Raw genomic sequence first — 18,222 nt, 5'->3', positions numbered from 1 at the left:
TAGACCCATTTCCAATATCTCTATTTATTTCTTCAAAGAATTCCTACGATTCTCAACAAGAAGTAGATAAAATGGAGTCAGGTGTCCAAATGGTCTGTAGTTGTATTCATGGAGAAAACAATATGGGTATTCAACCCTGGGAAGTGCATTGAAATCACGTATGGAGCTTTTAAAAAACAACGTACAACAGCCCCTGTCCTAGAAATTCTGGTTAAGTGGATGGGAGTGAGCACTGGAAGTCTGGACCCCTACATGACTGCACAAAGCGATTGTGATGCAGTGGAGTCTGGGAACTATTACTATTAATTTAACGCAGTGCCCACTAGGTGGCACTCGTGCTCCCCAAATAGAAAGGAAAATCTGGAAACTGCTGAAATTTGCAAAAGACTTGTGCTTTGTACTTTGCATGTGTCTGCCTTTAAAAGTGTACAGTTAAGTTATTTAAAAATAATAAATGGGAATTTAAAAATGTTTGTTTTACTCACTGCCCCACAGTATGATCCAGAGGCTGGAGAATTAGCATCTGGTCCATTGTAGAGTATGAGATAGTTCTGGACACAGTCTCCGGGATCATCAATGCTGACAAAGTAAAAGCTGACCGTGACAGGTCTGCCAGCAGGAGCAATGATGGTCCATTCACAGTGAGTGTTGTTTGGGTAAGTTCCCGGGTAGCCAGGGCTGGTGAAGGAGCCACTGTGTCCGTAAAGAGTTCCACCACAGCCTACAAGGAAACCAACACAGGCCGTTATATTCAACAAAGTGGAAACCATCTCCTTGTGAGGCAGGAAGACGGTTGCAATTTTCTCAAGGTGCTGAGACACTCTGCAAGAACAGAGGTGGCAGAAAGCCCTTTCCAGTTCCTTCTGTGGGCTATATCCCCACTGCCTCAACACCACCTCATCCTACCTTCCCCCACCCCTACCATGTATTCTTTTCCCTGTATATCATGACTTGGGACCACTTCCTCTAAGTCCTTTCTTTGAAAACAGTGGGTTGGGAAAACAAAGAACTTGATAAAATAGCTGTAGGCGAGAGTAATTAAAGTTGTTGTGTACTTTTGATGGCGTAGGGCTCTCCATATGCAGCAAGTTGATGATAATGACGGGAGTGAAGTAAAATTAAAAGTGGAATTCCAGGGCTGACCTGAAAGACTGTATCCTTGTAGGTTTTGACAATAATTATTTAATTGTAAAATGACTTTCCTGGGCTTATAACTGACAGTACCGAGATTGACATACTCAAAAACAGAGCCCTGTAAGTACTGGTGTTAATTTGCAAATGCTGTCATTATTTAGACCAGATAGCCTGGGCACCCAGACATCCCACTTAACAGAAAGAAACCTCATGGTAAGATTAAATGGCGCTGGGCTGGGTGTCTGACCCCTGGAGGTTTGGTCTTGGCTTTTGCCAAAATCTTGCTCTGCATTCTGGAAAACTCATTAACCTCATTTTTATTTCCTCCGCTGCAAAATCAGGGCATCGGAGATCATGTGTAAGCATCTTTAGCTGCCAAGATTTAAGTTATTTCTTGTCCCTCAGTATATTTAAGTCATTTTTATCATTCTTACTTGGAAATTTTTAGATATTTTGAAATACCTCAACGGGACTTCTCATAAAGATACTCCTCCTCTCTTGAGTGAAATATATTAACATGACTTAAATTTCCTTCAGTTACTTGACAACCAACCAACAAAACATGCAGGAAGTTACTTGACTTCCCTGAAAAAATGCACTTTCACCCCCGGGACTGCTGAAAAATGACTGGTGCTATCAAAGGCACAGCTGTTTACTTACATCCAAGTATGTGTAAGTAATTTGGCTTTAGGTACACATTTTTTTTTTTTTAATTCTCAGAGAACTACCTTGATGATCAAACCGAGAGTTAAAAATATGGCAAAATCAGAATTTATAAAGGAATTTAAAAATGTATATCATATCTATGTTTTATATGTATGTATATTCATATATCTGTACTCTTTCTATATCTCTTCATATTACAAGAAACATGTAATGTAGAAATAATGAGAGTAGAATTAAAAAGGATATCTGTACTGTCATTGTTAACAAAAATCTCTATATTTATTGGAAAACAATACAGTATACAGATGGCTAAGAGGTAAGGTCACTTTTAATTGTCCTTTTTTATGAGACACCACCCCCCCCTCCAAGTTTTTCCTCCCTTGCATCAATTTCCCTTACAAAGTGCAAGTGTCTTACCAGAGGGTGATGAGGTCCAGACAATTTCATATCCAAGACTGGAAGTTGCACCATCACTCTTAAACCGTAGGTACAGTTCATTGTTTTGAGAAAAGATAGGATTTGGCTGCAGGGTTCCACAGTACGTGCCCAGTAAGGGCGAGCTGCTGTCACTGCCGTTTCTTACCTTGAAAAATGAGCCACTAATTATTATACTTAAGCATTTTATTCTTCCTTCTCTGACTTGCCGTTGCCATCCACTGAGACATGAGACCATCTGAGTGACAACCTCTTTTGGAAAAGCTTTGTCTTTTTGTGTACTTAAGAATGAAGAGTTTTCTGAACATACACACAGAAGTCACGTTCTCTTACAAAGGAGAGAAACATCCAGTTTGTAGATCAAAAACCATTTGCATTTGAATTCAGAAATATCTGTGAAATTTCCAAAAGATTGGAGGGGGATATTGCCTGCTCCGTTTCCAGTCACTTCTATTGTACTTTTTTCATTATACCGTGTGTATGGTTTTTTCCCTTTGAAAATTGCTTGGCTATGAAGGGGCTATGAAAAAAAATCAATGTAGGACATATAATAAAGTCCAAAACCAAGGAATTTCTGCATAGGAAAAGGACACAACTCAATAAATTTATAAAACTTGACTATTAGGTAATTTTAAAAACATTCTGAAGCTGAATAGTTTTTTGTTTTTGTTTTTGTTTTTTTAGATTCACTGCTTGGAGGAGAGGCATATAAAAAATGGCAATGAGTCAGTGTGTGAGAATGGGTAACCACAGTGAACCTGACCACCTTCTGTTCCCAGTGTTCCTTCTGCGCATTCACAGCCTCCCTATTCGGAGGAAGACTCTTGAGGAGTATTAAGCAAATGTTACCGAGGCAATGGAGAGCTGGAACCAGCTCAACAGGTATGAGTGGAGATTTTACTGACATATGTATTCAAAATTCTTGGAAGTTCCTCCGTTGCCTTTATAATTTCATAGTTTAGCATTTGGCTAATTGCTGGCTGTCTTAAGTCATAAGAGGCACAATGGTTAGTCTTGGTGTTGATCTAAACCGAGATTCTTTTTAGGTCTCTGCAGTAGCCAGTGGGAGAAAACAGTGCCTTTTTGTCCTTTTTGGATTATGCTGCTGAGTGGCCTTGCCATAGTTGGCATAGCCAGTGAACTACCTGCATTCAGAGAAGGCTGCCATATTCAAGAATGCTGGAAGGTCAGACCTGCTACCACTCTATTCTTTTTTTTTTTATGTTTATTTATTTTTGAAAGAGAGCACAGCGGGAGAGGGGCAGAGAGAGAGGAGGACAGAGGATCTAAAGTGAGCTCTGCACTGAGAGTGGAGAGCCCAACGCGGGGCTCCGACTCAGGAACCGTGAGGCCATGACCTGAGCTGAAGTCAAACACCCAGCCGACTGAGCCACCCGGGCACCCCTACCACTCTATTCTTCCCTTTGGGTCTCTTTCCTCTGGGCCCTGTTTGAGAAGGCCGTGCTCTGAGAGTGTAAGTTCGATCTCAAGTCCCACTAGCATCCTATTCATTTATCTCTGTAGAGGGGGGATGGGGCATCCTTGAGCCTGCAGACGATCCTGAAAAGGGGGGATGAAGGCACTAAAAACAAACGCAGATTCCAAATGTGGTCCAGAGCTTGGCTTTTGTGTGGTAGTAACACGGTCCGAATCCTCACCAGGAAGTTTCTGTTCCTGCCGTGGTTAACGTCAATGGGATGGGGAGGTTTGCTGTTACGGCTGCCGATAAGCCCTGCTACGGTCTTGCCATCAAAAACCAGACTTGGCTACACTTTACGGGCCACACTTGCAGTTTCCTGTCTTTGCTTACCGGACAGGAAGTTTCAAACCAACTTCCATGGGATAGGAAGGGCAGCCAGGAGGAGTAGTTCCCACCTCTGGTGCTGGAGAGCTAGCCTGCACGTCCCAGCATCCAGAGGAAAATGGCGACTGTTAACTGCAGTCACTGACGGTCAGCTCAGGCTTGAGGTGGACCCAGGGTAGCTGCACTGTGGCTCTGAACGGACGGGATTATTCTGTCCTTTCTCTGTATCCCCTCCTCTGGCTCCTGCCTCACACTTCACAGAAGTGGGTGAGGCACAAAGGTCTGCGTTTAATGCCCTGATTGATGCAAACAATACTGCAGTTCTCTCATTTCCTCCCTGCTACATTCATCTCCTCCTCATTTCCTACCATGACAAGTATATTCGCCATGATAAAGGGCCAGGCTTCCTTCCAGCACTTGCTACACTATAGATGCAGAATATTCATTAGCAAGGGGCACCTATGTTTGAGCGTCGGACGCTTGATTTCGGGTCAGGTCATGATCCCAGGATAGTGGGATCGAGCCCCGTGTCGAGCTCCACACTGAGCGTGGAACCTGCTTAACATTCTCTTTCTCTCTGCCCCTCTCCCCTGCTCTTGCTCTGACTCTCTCTCTCTCTCTCTCTCAAAGAAAAACAGAATGTTCATTAACAAAAGATTTGGATTAATTCTATAGAGAGCTTCCCAGAATAATAAAACTCCTTAACAGATGTAGAGGAGCAAATAAACTGCTTGGAAACCTTACAGAAGACTCTTGTTTACATGAAACAAAGCCCATTTAGAGCAACTTTGGGTAAGATTTAGATTCAAATTCATTTCATGGAGGAATTCAGCATTTTGTATATACAAGTCTCAGGTTTCACCTTAGTCTGCTCCCTAAGAATGAATACATTTCCAAAAGAGTGTGCAAAGAACACCCGCGTGAGCTCTGGGGTTTTCATGGTAAAATACAGGCGCTGTGCTCCACGTGCTGTCTGTGCTGGTAATGGGCTCATTTAGAACATCTTCCTGTGAACAATGTAATGGGTCTTCTCACTGAGTGTAGGTGGTGCAGGGCAGAAGGAATGCAGAGGGCATTTGCATGGTGCTGCTGAAGAATCACAAAAGTGCCAGCCCCCGCCCCAGGAGCATGGCTCTGCTTCCTCCAGGTCCTTGCCGGTTCTCTCTAAACCCACACATCGCCTCCCTCCACCCGGAAGCTTCTCTTCCCCAAACTGCATTAGGTCTGCTGACCGTGCAGATTCTGTTAGTCTTTTCCAGGTGTGAGGGAATTGACTCTTTCCTATCTGTCTTTCCCATGGACTCTGAGCCTCGAGGGCCCTGCCTATGTCTTGTTCCCTACTGGATTTCCGGTGCCTGTACCTAGAAGGATGCTTGGTAAATATTTATGGGATGGAAGAATAATGAATAATCATGAACAAGTAAGGGATCCAAGATTAGAAGTAGCAGAGAAAGAGGGGAAAAATCTTCAGTGATCCATCTTTTAAATAGTTCCTTTAGATGCGATCAAATGTACATTACCTCCAAGAAATCGTGCGTGCATTCACTTGAGTCCTCGATGCCAAATGAATGAAAAAAGAGGGAAATGGTGTGGTTCTGAGGGGCCGTGAGAGTAACAGTGCAATCCATGTTATTGTTATAATTATCTGGCCATCCCGGACTCTTGAGATTGCCAAATGCCCTATTATACTCTCTGTTGCAACCTTAGAGAAAAAAAATCGCAATTAATGTAGGCATCCCAACTTTTAGTGTTCTTTCAACCTGACAGAATTCAAGATTATTAAATTTGAACACACTTTAGAGAAAAAAGCTATTTCAACCCTCTCACCTTTGGGATAACTGGGGTCATAGGAAGTGAGGTAACAGCATGTAGCGCGGATGCAATGTGGTGTCTCGTTAACGTAAAACGCCCCCATGAGAAATATGAAATATGAGCATTCTCCTTTGAGGATGAACTTTCTAGAATTCTCTGTACTCTTCTGATCACATTTAAGTGGAGTCGGTTGACGTTTAGGCTTTTTTTAGGCACAAAGACTCTGCAACCATGACTGACTTTTGTATGAAGATTTCTATTTATATCCTTTGATAAGTTACTCATTCTGATAGAATCAGTAAATTGTTCATCCTTATCATTTTGGGTGAAACCACCAAAAGCTTTTCTATTTGTTTGTGGTTTGTTTTTAGGTCGGTTCCCACCCAGTTTGGAGCCCAACATGGGGCTTGAACTCATGACCCTGAGATCAAGACCTGAGCTGAGATCAAGGGTCAGACACTTAACCGACTGAGCCACCCAGGTGCCCCACTATGTGTTTGTTTTAATCAAAAGCAGCTTTAGTTTTAATTAAGCTTGAAATGAACATCAAATAATTTCTCCTGGAAATAAACTTCTCAATTGTTACTGTAGTCAAATAGCCCTTTCAAGACTTGTTGTTTTTTGGTTTTTTGTTTTTTACAAAATAATTTCGTAAGACACAGTGATTTCTATTTGTGGCCAAGTGGATAATTAATAAAATAACTAGTATACATTTAAATTAAATTAACTACATGGATTTGAAAAATATGCTGGCATTCTAAACATTTTAATTAGTGTTATTTTCACTTTACCTCCTCGGAAACCAGCTTTAGTCATCTGCGGACGTGGGCCTGGCTTCTAGTTAAAATTTCTTACCTCGTTGTAGACATGGTTTATGGTAACAGACCCAAATTTGCTCACAGGAGTCCATTCTAGCAGGAATTGGGATGGTGGCAGGTTTTCTGAATAACAGACAAAGTTCCACGGCTCACCTGCAATCTGATAAGTGAAACCCACTCTGGAGTTTCTGTCGAGAAGTTCGGATTTGAAAACGACAATTGCCGTACTCGCAGAAGAATAGAACGTCGGTACAGCCGAAGCATTTCTGCCACAGAACTGAATTCCTGGATTTCCATCTCTCTGAAATGAAATGAAAGCAAATCACACTAGATTGAGTTTCAAAAGAGAATAGACCTTAACAGAAATTGAATGCACATTAAAGGGTGGCCTCAATATTCACCCACAGAAACTAGTTACAGTGTTCCAATCCTGCTGCACCCAGGCTCACGCTGGTCTTGAAATCCACAAAAGTCTCACACTCCCCGAGGGGTGCTAGGGGGAGGCCAAGCTTTTGCTGAAACCAGGAGACAGACACAAAGGACAAGACCCTTTCTCCCTCATGCAGCCTCACAGCCAAAGGCCTGTGCTGTGGCTCTGCACACACCCAGGCTGACTGAGCTCAACACGGTTGAGCTGGGGTTTTCCCATAGTCCTGAACTCCATTGAGACCAGCCCAGGGGTACCTGGGTGGCTCAGTCGGTTAAGCGTCTGACTTCAGCTGGGGTCATGATCTCACGGTTCACGGGTTTGAGCCCCATGTCGAGCTCAGAGCCGGGAGCCTGCTTCGGATTCTATGTCTCCCTCTCTCTCTGCCCCTCCCCAGCTCTCTCTCTCCCTCCCGCCACCCCACTCTCTCTCAAAAATAAGCAAAAATTAAAGAAAAAAAAAAGACCCACCCAGCGCTCCTCCCCTTAGCTCCCAGCTCACCACCCCTGAACTCATCCAACCACACTCTGGCCACACTGTGAATCCCAGGAGGCAGCCCCTGCCTGCAATGAGGTCCCCATTTCCCCCTTGTAAAACCCGGGCAGCCCTCCTCGCCTCTCCAGATAGTAGGGTAACAGGGTCCAGCGCCTACCCATCCTTCCATAAAAGCCACTGGCACCGAAGTTGAAACATTTGTGGCCTCTAACTTCTGGGCGCCTACTGACAGGCCCGCTTCCCGCTCCTGCTCACAAGCTCTTGTTGCTGATGTGTGTTTCTCCCCTGCACTGTCTCCTGCTGCTGGTCCTTCCCTAACCTTGCCCGCTGCCTCCTCTGAACTCTCACTGCAGTGATAGCTGCCCCCTGTATACATCCATCCATTTCCACTTTGTGGCCCTGAGTGAAGCTTGGGTCTCCAAGCCTCCACCAGGGGGCTGCAGGAGGTCATTCTTTCCCCATCCTCCACCATTCCTTGAGTAGGACTAGTGGGGGGGGGGGGGGGGGCTGGGACGGTGGGGGGGGTTCTCCAGGCTGCATCTATCCCCGGACCAGATCCAGCTCTCCCCTGAGGGTCTCCACCTCTGGCCAAAGGTTCCTCCGACCCTTCTCACCATAGCCACTTTCCCTCTGGCGTCTTTCCCTCATTAAAGACTTGGGGTGTCTCAGCTCTTGATCCTCTGCACCCTTCTTCCTTTCCCAACTCATGGAGGTTTCAGTGTCTTTACAGACGATCCACTGAGCACTGTAATCTGCATTCCTCCACACCAGCGCCTTTCTGTCCACCCTCCGTGGCGGCCCCTGCCAGAGCCGGCCGTGGTGCCTTTGCCACACGATTCTTGTGTGAATGTCCAATGTCTTGCCACTCTCAGACGTGGTGAGAGTTCCAGTGTCTCCTAGTCACTTTCCTACCTCTCCTCCCAATCTACCCACGTTGAAACCCTTTGTTCTTTCCTTCATTCCTTCAGTCAAAGGACGTCCTTCATTCATGACAAATACGGGGTCTTATTCGAAGCCAGTCCAGCTGCGGTTATGATCCAGAGCTGACCTGTGCACTGGAAGTAGGCTTTCTGCACCCAGGTGGTGGTCTGCTCCAATCCCCATTGTCTCAGCTTCAGGAAACAATGGGAAACTGAGAGAGCTTTAACCAAAGGGCCTTGTTCCACTTGGCTTGAAGACCCTCTAGGAAGGGTACCACCAGGGAATAGGAGTCTTGTTCTGAAAACCACTACCAGGGGAGTGATGGTAACCTTGCATGCGGACCGTGGTGGGAGCCTAGGCTGTGTCTTGCTGTCTGCCTTCTGAAAATTCAGCAAATACGGTATCTGATCAGAAGTCAGCTCTTCTCAGATCTCTCCAATTGGAGTCAGCCAGACTGGATTTTTCTATACCCACCAAGATCCATACGTAAACGAGGGGGCCCTGGATTTATAGTGAGGAGGACCCTGAAGACTCAGGAAGTGATAGATTGGATTCTCTGCAACTGCCAGCCATCGGGGGGTTGAAAATGACACTCTGGGAATGAGCTGGGGTGAATTAGCTGCTTCTCAAACTGCTAAAAGATAATCCAGGTATTCCGGGGGGTTCTCCCCAGGTATCTGGTCATCCCTTCTCACTTTACAGATGCTCCCTGAATAATCTCATTACTCGCATTACTGTAGCTACTGACCCATATAATGATGACACCCAAATCTTCAGGCCTTCTGTGAATATTCATGCATCTATGTCCAACTGTCTTCTCGATGTCTTGGCATCTGGGCAATTCTCTCTCTCTCTCTCTCTCTCTCTCTCTCTCTCTCTCTCTCTCTCTCTAACTAAAACAGCTTTTTCTTTTGTTCCCTCTCATATTACCATGAATATAGTCCCAAAGGACTGGTGCCAAACGGCCTCGTAACTGACTTCCCTGTGTTCCGCATGGACCCCTTCAGTTTGTCGTACACACAGATCCCCTTCCTGCACAAATGTTTCTCTGGGCGTGGCCCTTGGAGCACTAATGGCAGAATATTGAAGATGTGCATCGAAAATTTACGTTCCTGGACACTATGTAGGGAAAACAGTATCTGAGCGGGAGGTGGGGAGCCCTGGGGCATGCACTTTTATCTAGACACCCAGATGTTTCTTGTGCACATGGCAGTTCGAGAGCTCCTCACCTACAAGACCAAGTGCAAGTTTCTTAACACCTAAATAGAGGGTTTTGTATATGGCAAAAATAGAGGGGTTTGTATATGGTTTTGTATATTTTGTATATGTGAGTTTGGGAATTTAATTATGCCCTCATTACTTCAAGTGTTTCGTAAATACTGGTGAAAAGGCCACTAGATGTCACTGTCCTGCATCCTATAATTATTACCTCAGGTGAGTCCTGAAACTCTAAGTAGTTCTGGTCACAGTCTTGTGGGTGCAGTTGCAATGCCCACACAGTGATCTTGACCTGCTGATGTGGAGGGGCTTCGAGGACCCAAGTACACGTGGAAAATGGGATTTCTGGGTCTGATGAATTGGGTGACGAAATACTTTGGGGGGTCCAAGTTGCGTTATATGTTCCACCACAAGGCACTGGGGAAAAAAAGAAAAACTTGTAAGACAAGTTTTACTCATGTCTCTTCATACACACAATATTTAAAATTCACTCTTCCTTATCCTTCCAGCCCAAAGAACTCTGTTTACATCATTCTATAGAGAAGTTAGGATATTCTTGACTAAGAATTGTACCAAATGTGTATGACCGATGAAACACAGAGTGATTACCATGGTGTTTAGAAACTGACATGGAGTTTACATAGGAATTAACACTGAGTTTGGTAATGAACATTGAGATTGGTAATTAACGTTGTGTTTGCATATAGGCATGGCATTATTTTTAGCGCATAAATATACATATGTTTCATAATAGTTAAAAATGTCTCAGTTTACTCACTGTCCACAATGGTATAAGTAGCATTAAATCCTTGTCGTTCTACAGTTAGGTCACTGACAAATTGAACCGTCAGGAAGTTGCCAGAAGAGATAAAGGGAGCAGGTACAGTAGAGCCACAAAACATTCCAGCCAAGTTGGCATTTTCACTATCCCCATCATACAACTGAAAAGAAAAATAGTCCATTAGTTCTCCATTACTCCCCAAGAAGCTGCAAGTTTTACACTAAAATGGATGCAGAGTCACAACAGGTCATGATTAAGAATCTTACACAGATGTTGTTAGAGCTAGTTTTAGCTTAAGGACAGTTGCTAATGAGTCGGTGCAATTATAATGATCTTCAGTAAAAACCTGGTATGATGCCTAGAAATCTTTCCTCACTGCAAAGGTAATACCTAATTCAAAACTAACGTGTCATTAGAGCCAGCAAACACCTCGCTGTCTTGCTCTGCGTTGCTCTCTCTTCCACTCTGGTGCAAGCCCCTGAAATCGCATGTGTGGGTTCTCACTGTGGGGCTCCCTGGTTCCACTCTTGTCCCTCCCTAGCCTGTCCTCAATATGTGAGCCAGAGGATTCAGTTCTGTACGTATGTATGTATGTATTTATATTTTTTAAATTGGCTTATTCATTTAAGTAATCGCTACACCCAATGTGGGGCTCCAACTCACAACCCCAAGATCAAGAGTCTCACGGATCAAGAGTCCGACTGAGCCAGCCAGGCACCCCCCAGAGGATACAGTTAAAATGTTAAGTCAGCCCAGGGCACTGCTAAAACCTCTCCTACCTGCTCCCCAGTCACTCACTATAAAAGCCAAAGCCAACACGGTGGCCTTTAAGGCCTGAGAGAATCTGCTGTCCACACCACCCCTGCCGCCTTACTGTCCCCATGTCATTCTCTCTGCAGCACACTGCTGCTTCATGGCTGTTGAGTTTGTTGTTCCCTCTGCTGGAACATTCTTCTCCTATACACCCATATGGTTTGCTCTCCTTCATTCCTTCACGTCTTTACTCGAGTATCACTGACTCACTCAGGCCTTCCCTGACCACCCTACTTAAAATGTCAACTCTCCCCAAATTCCCTTTCTTACTTCCTGTTTGATTCTTTATTTAGAGCACGCATTATCTTTACATACTACATATATCACTTAGTGATTGTCTTCCACTCTGAAGACAATGCAGGTTCACGAAAGCACAGGTTGCTGTCTGTTCTGTGCCCTGCCATGTCCCTAGTTTTTAAAGTTTATTTTATTTATTTTGAGAGAGCGTGAGCCAGTGGGGGAGAGGCAGAGAGAGAGAGAGAGGGAGACAGGGAGCTCGAACTCACTAACTGTAAGATCATGACCTGAGCCGAAGTCAGATACTTAACCGACTGAGCCACACAGGCGCCCCTGTCCCTAGTTTTTAGAAGTGTCTGGCACATAAAAGGCACCCAGTAAGTGTCTAATAAATGAGTAATGCTTTGGTTCCTCTCTCCACTACACACCCCTCCCAAACCTATCCTCCTGTCTTCTAGATACCACTAATCTGCTCAGGCCTGAGACTTTAGTCGTCCTTGATTCCTTTCTCTCACCCCTCCTGCCCCACATCGCTTCCACTCTACCTTCAACATCCACCCCAGAGGGCTCCTCCCCATTATGACCATCTTCGTCCTCCAACTTGGTTATGGTAACATCTTCCTAAGAGATCCGTTTCCACCAAGCAACCACAGTACCGTCTGCAGAGCTGACGGCTGAGCGTTTGCAGACTTAAACCAGATTACACTCCTGCTCGGCCTTAAATGCTCCAGTGGGTTCCCACTGCACCTGACGTGAAAGCCCACGTCTTTATGGGGGTCTGCAAGCCCCTACCTGGAGTGGCCGGTTGCTTGTTCCAGGGCCCCACTCCCTGCCCTATTCTCATACCTTCTCCTGTCAGGAGGGTCTCTGTGAGGCTGTAAGCTCTGTAAGCTCCGGAATTGGGCACCCCCCTCCCTCTTGTCATATGGTCTCAGCTCAAACGTCACCTCCTCAGAAGGACCCATCCCATCTAATGTTGCCTGGCCCCCAACATCTTCCTATTCAAAAGGCATCTTATTTGTTGCTTATTTACTTTTCCTGGTGTCTCTTCCAATAAGAACATAAGTCCCAGGGCGCCTGGGTGGCTCAGTCAGTTAAGCATCCAATTTTGGCTCGGGTCACGATCTCCCAGTTTGTGGGTTCGAGCTCCACGTCAGGCTCTGTGCTGACAGCTTGGAGCCTGGAACCTGCTTCACATTCTGCGTTTCCCTCTCTCTCTGCCCTTCTCCAGCTCTCACTCTGTCTCTCTCTCTCAGAAATAAACATTTAAAAAAATTAAAAAAAAATAAAACAAAAGAACATAAGTCCCGTGGGTGGGAAGACTGATCATACACTGCGGTGTCGCCAGCAGCCAGAACAACTCCCAGCCTTGAGGAACCTTCTTCAACAGACACCTGTCCAAATAGTGGATGCCTGAATTCTCTTCAAGTGTGTTACCAGAAAACAGATTTCTCCAGCTGAATAATCTTCACGGTATTTCCAAAACAAGTATGAGTGTGTATAGCCAAACATTGAATTTATAACACAACTATGATGTGCTATAAACTTCAGAATAGCCGTGACCACAGACATTATTCGAAAATGCTGGGAATAATTTAAAATAAACAGAAAATAAATTTACCACTAGGTGGCACTGTTTCTCCCACTTATATGTGAATTTGGTAAATTTAGATGGATAATCTCATCCCTCTCGTTTTAGAACACAGCAGATTTGCCAAGTTTTAGGTAATGTACCTTTTCTGGTAAACAAGTTAAAATGTTATTATAATGGATGCCACATTTACTATCACATTCGTACCAGCATTTTTATTCTACATACCGTATGCCAGATCCTATGTATATGAGGATGTCTAAGGCACTTTCCATACATTCAATTTACTGACTGATGCTAACTAATTAGAAAGATCCATACATTGAATATACATATCTATTTGTGTGCGTGTCAGTTATATAAAATAAAGAAAAATGAGTCCTAGAGTAAATGATGGAGTCGGGAAATACCTCAGACAGACATTTGAACTAGTGTTTAAAAGTAGGTAGAGACCTCCCAGGCCTAAAGAAGAAGAAGGGCATCATCCCATCTGGATGGACCACGGTGTGGGGGGCCACAGAAGATGTGAAAGGCAAGCCGTGTCTCAACAATCTCTCAGTGCACGTGGGGTTAAGCAGGTACATGGGACACGACTGTAAAGTTCCATTTGTCTCACGAGGGTTTGTGGCTTCTCCTGTAGGAGTTCTAGGATCTGATTTGGGTCCTGAATAGATAACCAGTAAATGTGATGGACAGAGATCACACAGTGCCTGGCCCCGAGCTGCTGTCACTGCCACAGGAAGATCTCTTGGAATTGAGTTGAATAGATAGCTCGTGGCTTCTGGACAACTGACATGGGCTCCCGGACTCCCGTGCACCCAAAGCTGACATTGTCTGCACCTGCTCCCTTGTCCCCTGATAACGCTGGATCTCCATGGAGGACTTCTGCAGGGTGGCTCCAGAGTGTGTTGGGTGAGGTGTACCGTGCAATAGTGGAGATGGGGCGTCGTACGGACTGGGATGTAAATGGTGCCCTGAGGACCATGCCCTGAAGGCCTGCACAATCACATGCTGCTATAAATTGCATTCTGGGGGTAGGAGGGGACCCACCAACTGGCATAACTCCTATAGGCCTGGAGCTTGAGTTAGGCTCTAAGTTTTATAGATGTAGGTAAGTGCTCAGAAGGATTTTGTGTTTTCTCAGCTGTTAAAACTCTGATAGTGGAGTCTTCTTTCCTCCCTGGCTGCCTAAAGCTTGACCGCCCTCATGAATGACACAGTAACTATCCGGACCAGGAAGTTCATGACCAACCGACTACTTCAGCGGAAACAGATGGTCATCGATGTTCTTCACCTCGGAAAGGCAACAGTACCTAAGACAGAAATTCGGGACAAACTAGCCAAAATGTACAAGACCACACCAGATGTCATCTTTGTATTTGGATTCAGAACCCATTTTGGAGGTGGCAAGACAACTGGCTTTGGCATGATTTATGATTCCTTGGATTATGCCAAGAAAAATGAACCCAAACATAGACTTGCACGACATGGCCTGTATGAGAAGAAAAAGACGTCGAGAAAACAGCGGAAGGAACGCAAGAACCGAATGAAGAAAGTCAGGGGAACTGCAAAAGCTAATGTTGGTGCTGGCAAAAAGTAAGCTGGAGATTGGACAACAGAAGGAGTAAAGATGCTTCAGGGACTATCTGGCGTTTGTGCAGATTTTTCATGAGAGGATTAATAAACTGGGGCGCCTGGGTGGTGCAGTCGGTTAAGCGTCCGACTTCAGCCAGGTCACGATCTCGCGCTCCGTGAGTTCGAGCCCCGCGTCGGGCTCTGGGCTGATGGCTCAGAGCCTGGAGCCTGTTTCCGATTCTGTGTCTCCCTCTCTCTCTGCCCCTCCCCCGTTCATGCTCTGTCTCTCTCTGTCCCAAAAATAAATAAACGTTGAAAAAAAAAATTTTTTTTTAAAAATAAACTAAGAACTTAAAAAAAAAAAAAAACTCTGATAGTGGAGCCTAGGTGCATCTACTTAAGATCCTGAAGGAACTGCTCCCACAAGTTGGTGGAAGGTAGCCTCTGACTACAATGAGTGCCAGCCCCTGCACTTTATCCAGCTGGTAATTTGAGCGGCAGGAGAAAGTGGGGAAGGCAACTTTTGGATTTTAATTTCTGTGAACTCTGAATGCAAAAGGGCAATAAGACAAGAAGGGCAACAGGGCACTTTAATTCTTTTCAAATTTAATGTCCTCATAATTTTAGACCTGGACTTCCTTAGGACTTTATCTTTAATATTTTCTTGCGAATTTGACCGCAGGAGGAGGGTTTGTATATTCTTATTTGGAGCATCCCTACATCGCCATCTTAGAGTATGTTCATGAATTCTTTGGTTTTATTGAGAAACTTCTGTTAGAGTCTGCTGGACAACACGCCTGGGCATAATTTGGCATGGGAAGAGAACAGAGGGATTTTTCAGATTTGGGGTTGAACACTGATTCATTTCAAAACATTATCGGGAAAAATGTTAGATTTGTCCCAGGGGTCTCGGGAAGAGCCATAAGAAGCAGTGATTAGCATCAGCTCTGCAAATATAGGAATTTTATAGTATTGTTATTATTATTATTATTATTATTATTATTAATTTTAACTCAGTGTTTTTTCCAGTGCTTAGAGCAGTGTCTGGAATGTAGTAGGTACTCAAATAAACATTTATTGGAACCTGATGCCTTGATAGAGTACAGATCTCCCCACACTGTCTGACCACAGACTGAATGGTTAAGCCCAGTGGGTTAAGGCAGAGGTTCTCAGTGGGGGCTGTATCATCTCCAAGAGAGCATTTTTTTGCAAAAGTGTCTTGTTTTGGGGGTCATCACAATAATTTGGGGCTATGACTGGCATTCAGTGTTTAGAAGCCACCTTGCAGAATCCCATGCTGCAATTCACGGCACAGCTTTGCAAAGTGAAGACTGACTCTGTCCCACATAACTTTTCAATGTTCTGCCAGACATTTCTGTAACAAAACTGTTCATTATTGTGTGACCCTGGAACCTAACTCTGCTCTCTATATAAACACAAAAACATTTTGCATAATGCAATTACTGTGTCGGTGGAAGGAGGACTCGACTTTGTTTTGTTTGGAACTATTTTCTTTGAGTTTTTCCACTTTCTTGGAAATTCATATTGCAGATGGTGATGTTAACGGCACTTAAGTTGCAAATACAAGCCCCCCCATATTAGTTTAGATTTATGCTTTTGCATTGCCATGATGCCACATAGAAGAATCTTGACGACTTTATCACGTGACATAAGGTAGTTGTATCAGCATTTACATATTTAAGTGTGCCCTATTTTTATATACTTTCCTTTTATTCCTCCTTTTTCATTGCATTTAGTATGTTAATATTAAGTTTCTGAAGCTATGGATATGGGTAGGCTATAGCGTACATGACCTTGACTTCAGATGGTCAAGTAAGCACTATGAAATACTGGATGTTCAAATGGGCAGATTAGGTTGAACAGGAAGTGCTCCTCTGCGATATTCCTCCAAAACTCAGCTCAGCCATCGCACAGAGGAAGCCTTTCCCAAACCCCAAAATGACGTCAATCATACCTTCTTCTCTACTTCTGTTCGCGGTTCGTATCTATTGTTTTTGTCACACTGTACGATAATTTATATGCTTATGTGTCAGTCTCCTCCTTTTTTGCTGACAGCTCCTCGAGGAACCCTAACTTTATCCCTCCTTAACGACGGTGTGGGATGCCCGGCACATACTTATGCCACGTGACTCTTAATGGAATGGATGTGATGTGATGTTAATTTCAACAGACACGTTCAGTGAAACACACCGTCACGATGTACTGCAATTATCTTAGTAACTTCCCGAGTCAAACCTTTCAAAAGCAAGAGTGATAGGGAGCCTGGGTGGCTCAGTCAGTCGGGCATCTGGCTTCAGCTCAGGTCATGATCTCTCAGTCTGTGAGTTCAAGCCCCACGTTGGGCTCTGTGCTGACAGCTCAGAGCCTGGAGCCTGCTTCGGAATCTGTGTCTCCCTCTCTCTCTGCCCCTCCCCTGGTCACACTCTGTCTCTGTCTCTCTCTCTCACAAAAATAAATAAACATTAAAAAAATTTTAATAAAAAAAGCAATAGTGATATAATTATGAATGAATGATGGAATCACCACATTTTCACTTGTATATCTACCTACAGAAATGAATTAAATTAGCTTTTCTAAAAAGTGATTTGATTATAATATCTAAGAAACATTCTACAAGGAATCAAATGCCCCATTTATCACAGAGAGTCGCTTTAACAAAGATACCTCCAAGACTCCACATTCCAACCAATGTTCTTTGATCTGCCAGTTTAGTAAAAGCTGGAAAAGTTGCCAGTACAGGGACATTGCTTTCCTAAGAAGGAAAGCAAGAGTAGACCTGAACAGAATTTCTTTAAAAAAAAAAAAAAAAAAAAAAAAGGAATGGGAGGAAAGGACATTTTATATTTAAGCTAGATGGTAACTTCTTGTTTTTGATATTGCTATTTTTCTCCCAAATAACTTGAAGAAATTCAGAAAATTGCTAGTTGCTTTAATAACAGTATCAAATCACACTCAGAAAATGATGAGAAGAACGTCAATTGACTGTTCTCCTAGCAGGACCACACCCAAAACAGCCTACATGAATTTACACCTATAATAATTTCTATGTAAATCAATTATCTTTAATATTTTTTTTTCAACGTTTATTTATTTTTGGGACAGAGAGAGACAGAGCATGAACGGGGGAGGGGCAGAGAGAGAGGGAGACACAGAATCGGAAACAGGCTCCAGGCTCCAAGCCATCAGCCCAGAGCCTGACGTGGGGCTCGAACTCACAGACCGCGAGATCGTGACCTGGCTGAAGTCGGACGCTTAACCGACTGCGCCACCCAGGCGCCCCCATTATCTTTAATATTTTAAGGAAAGGTGATTCCACAGCCAGCATGCCCATCCGGAATTACACAAGCTTGGGGAGGGGGAATAAATTTGTTTTTAAGTTGCACCAGCATTCATTATCTTTGTCCTCAAAATAACCTTGCAAAAGAGGTATGATTATTTGATTTTCTTCACTTTTTTTTTAAAGCTTATTTATTT

The 18,222-nt window shown here is 44.1% G+C and overlaps 1 protein-coding gene and 1 pseudogene across 1 annotated transcript in view; one reads left to right on the top strand and one right to left on the bottom strand.

The window, feature by feature from the left end:
- Window positions 1–18,222, bottom strand: part of CUBN (cubilin) — a 278,146-nt gene that overhangs the window by 2,888 nt on the left and 257,036 nt on the right. The window contains exons 61-66 of the mRNA XM_086714844.1: window positions 10,509–10,671; window positions 9,942–10,147; window positions 6,823–6,970; window positions 5,560–5,741; window positions 2,218–2,383; window positions 486–721 (exon numbers count right to left, since the gene is read on the bottom strand). Of these exons, the coding sequence (XP_086570970.1) occupies window positions 486–721; window positions 2,218–2,383; window positions 5,560–5,741; window positions 6,823–6,970; window positions 9,942–10,147; window positions 10,509–10,671 (1,101 nt within the window). The remainder of the gene's footprint in view (window positions 1–485; window positions 722–2,217; window positions 2,384–5,559; window positions 5,742–6,822; window positions 6,971–9,941; window positions 10,148–10,508; window positions 10,672–18,222) is intronic.
- Window positions 14,326–14,839, top strand: LOC112867713 (small ribosomal subunit protein eS24 pseudogene; annotated as a pseudogene).

This window comes from Puma concolor, chromosome B4 (assembly GCF_028749965.1).
Source record: "Puma concolor isolate L17-30 chromosome B4, mPumCon1.1.hap2, whole genome shotgun sequence".
NCBI classification, from domain to species: domain Eukaryota; kingdom Metazoa; phylum Chordata; class Mammalia; order Carnivora; family Felidae; genus Puma; species Puma concolor.
The sequence above is the reverse complement of the archived record's forward strand: the minus strand, read 5'-3'. Positions and strand labels throughout refer to the sequence as shown.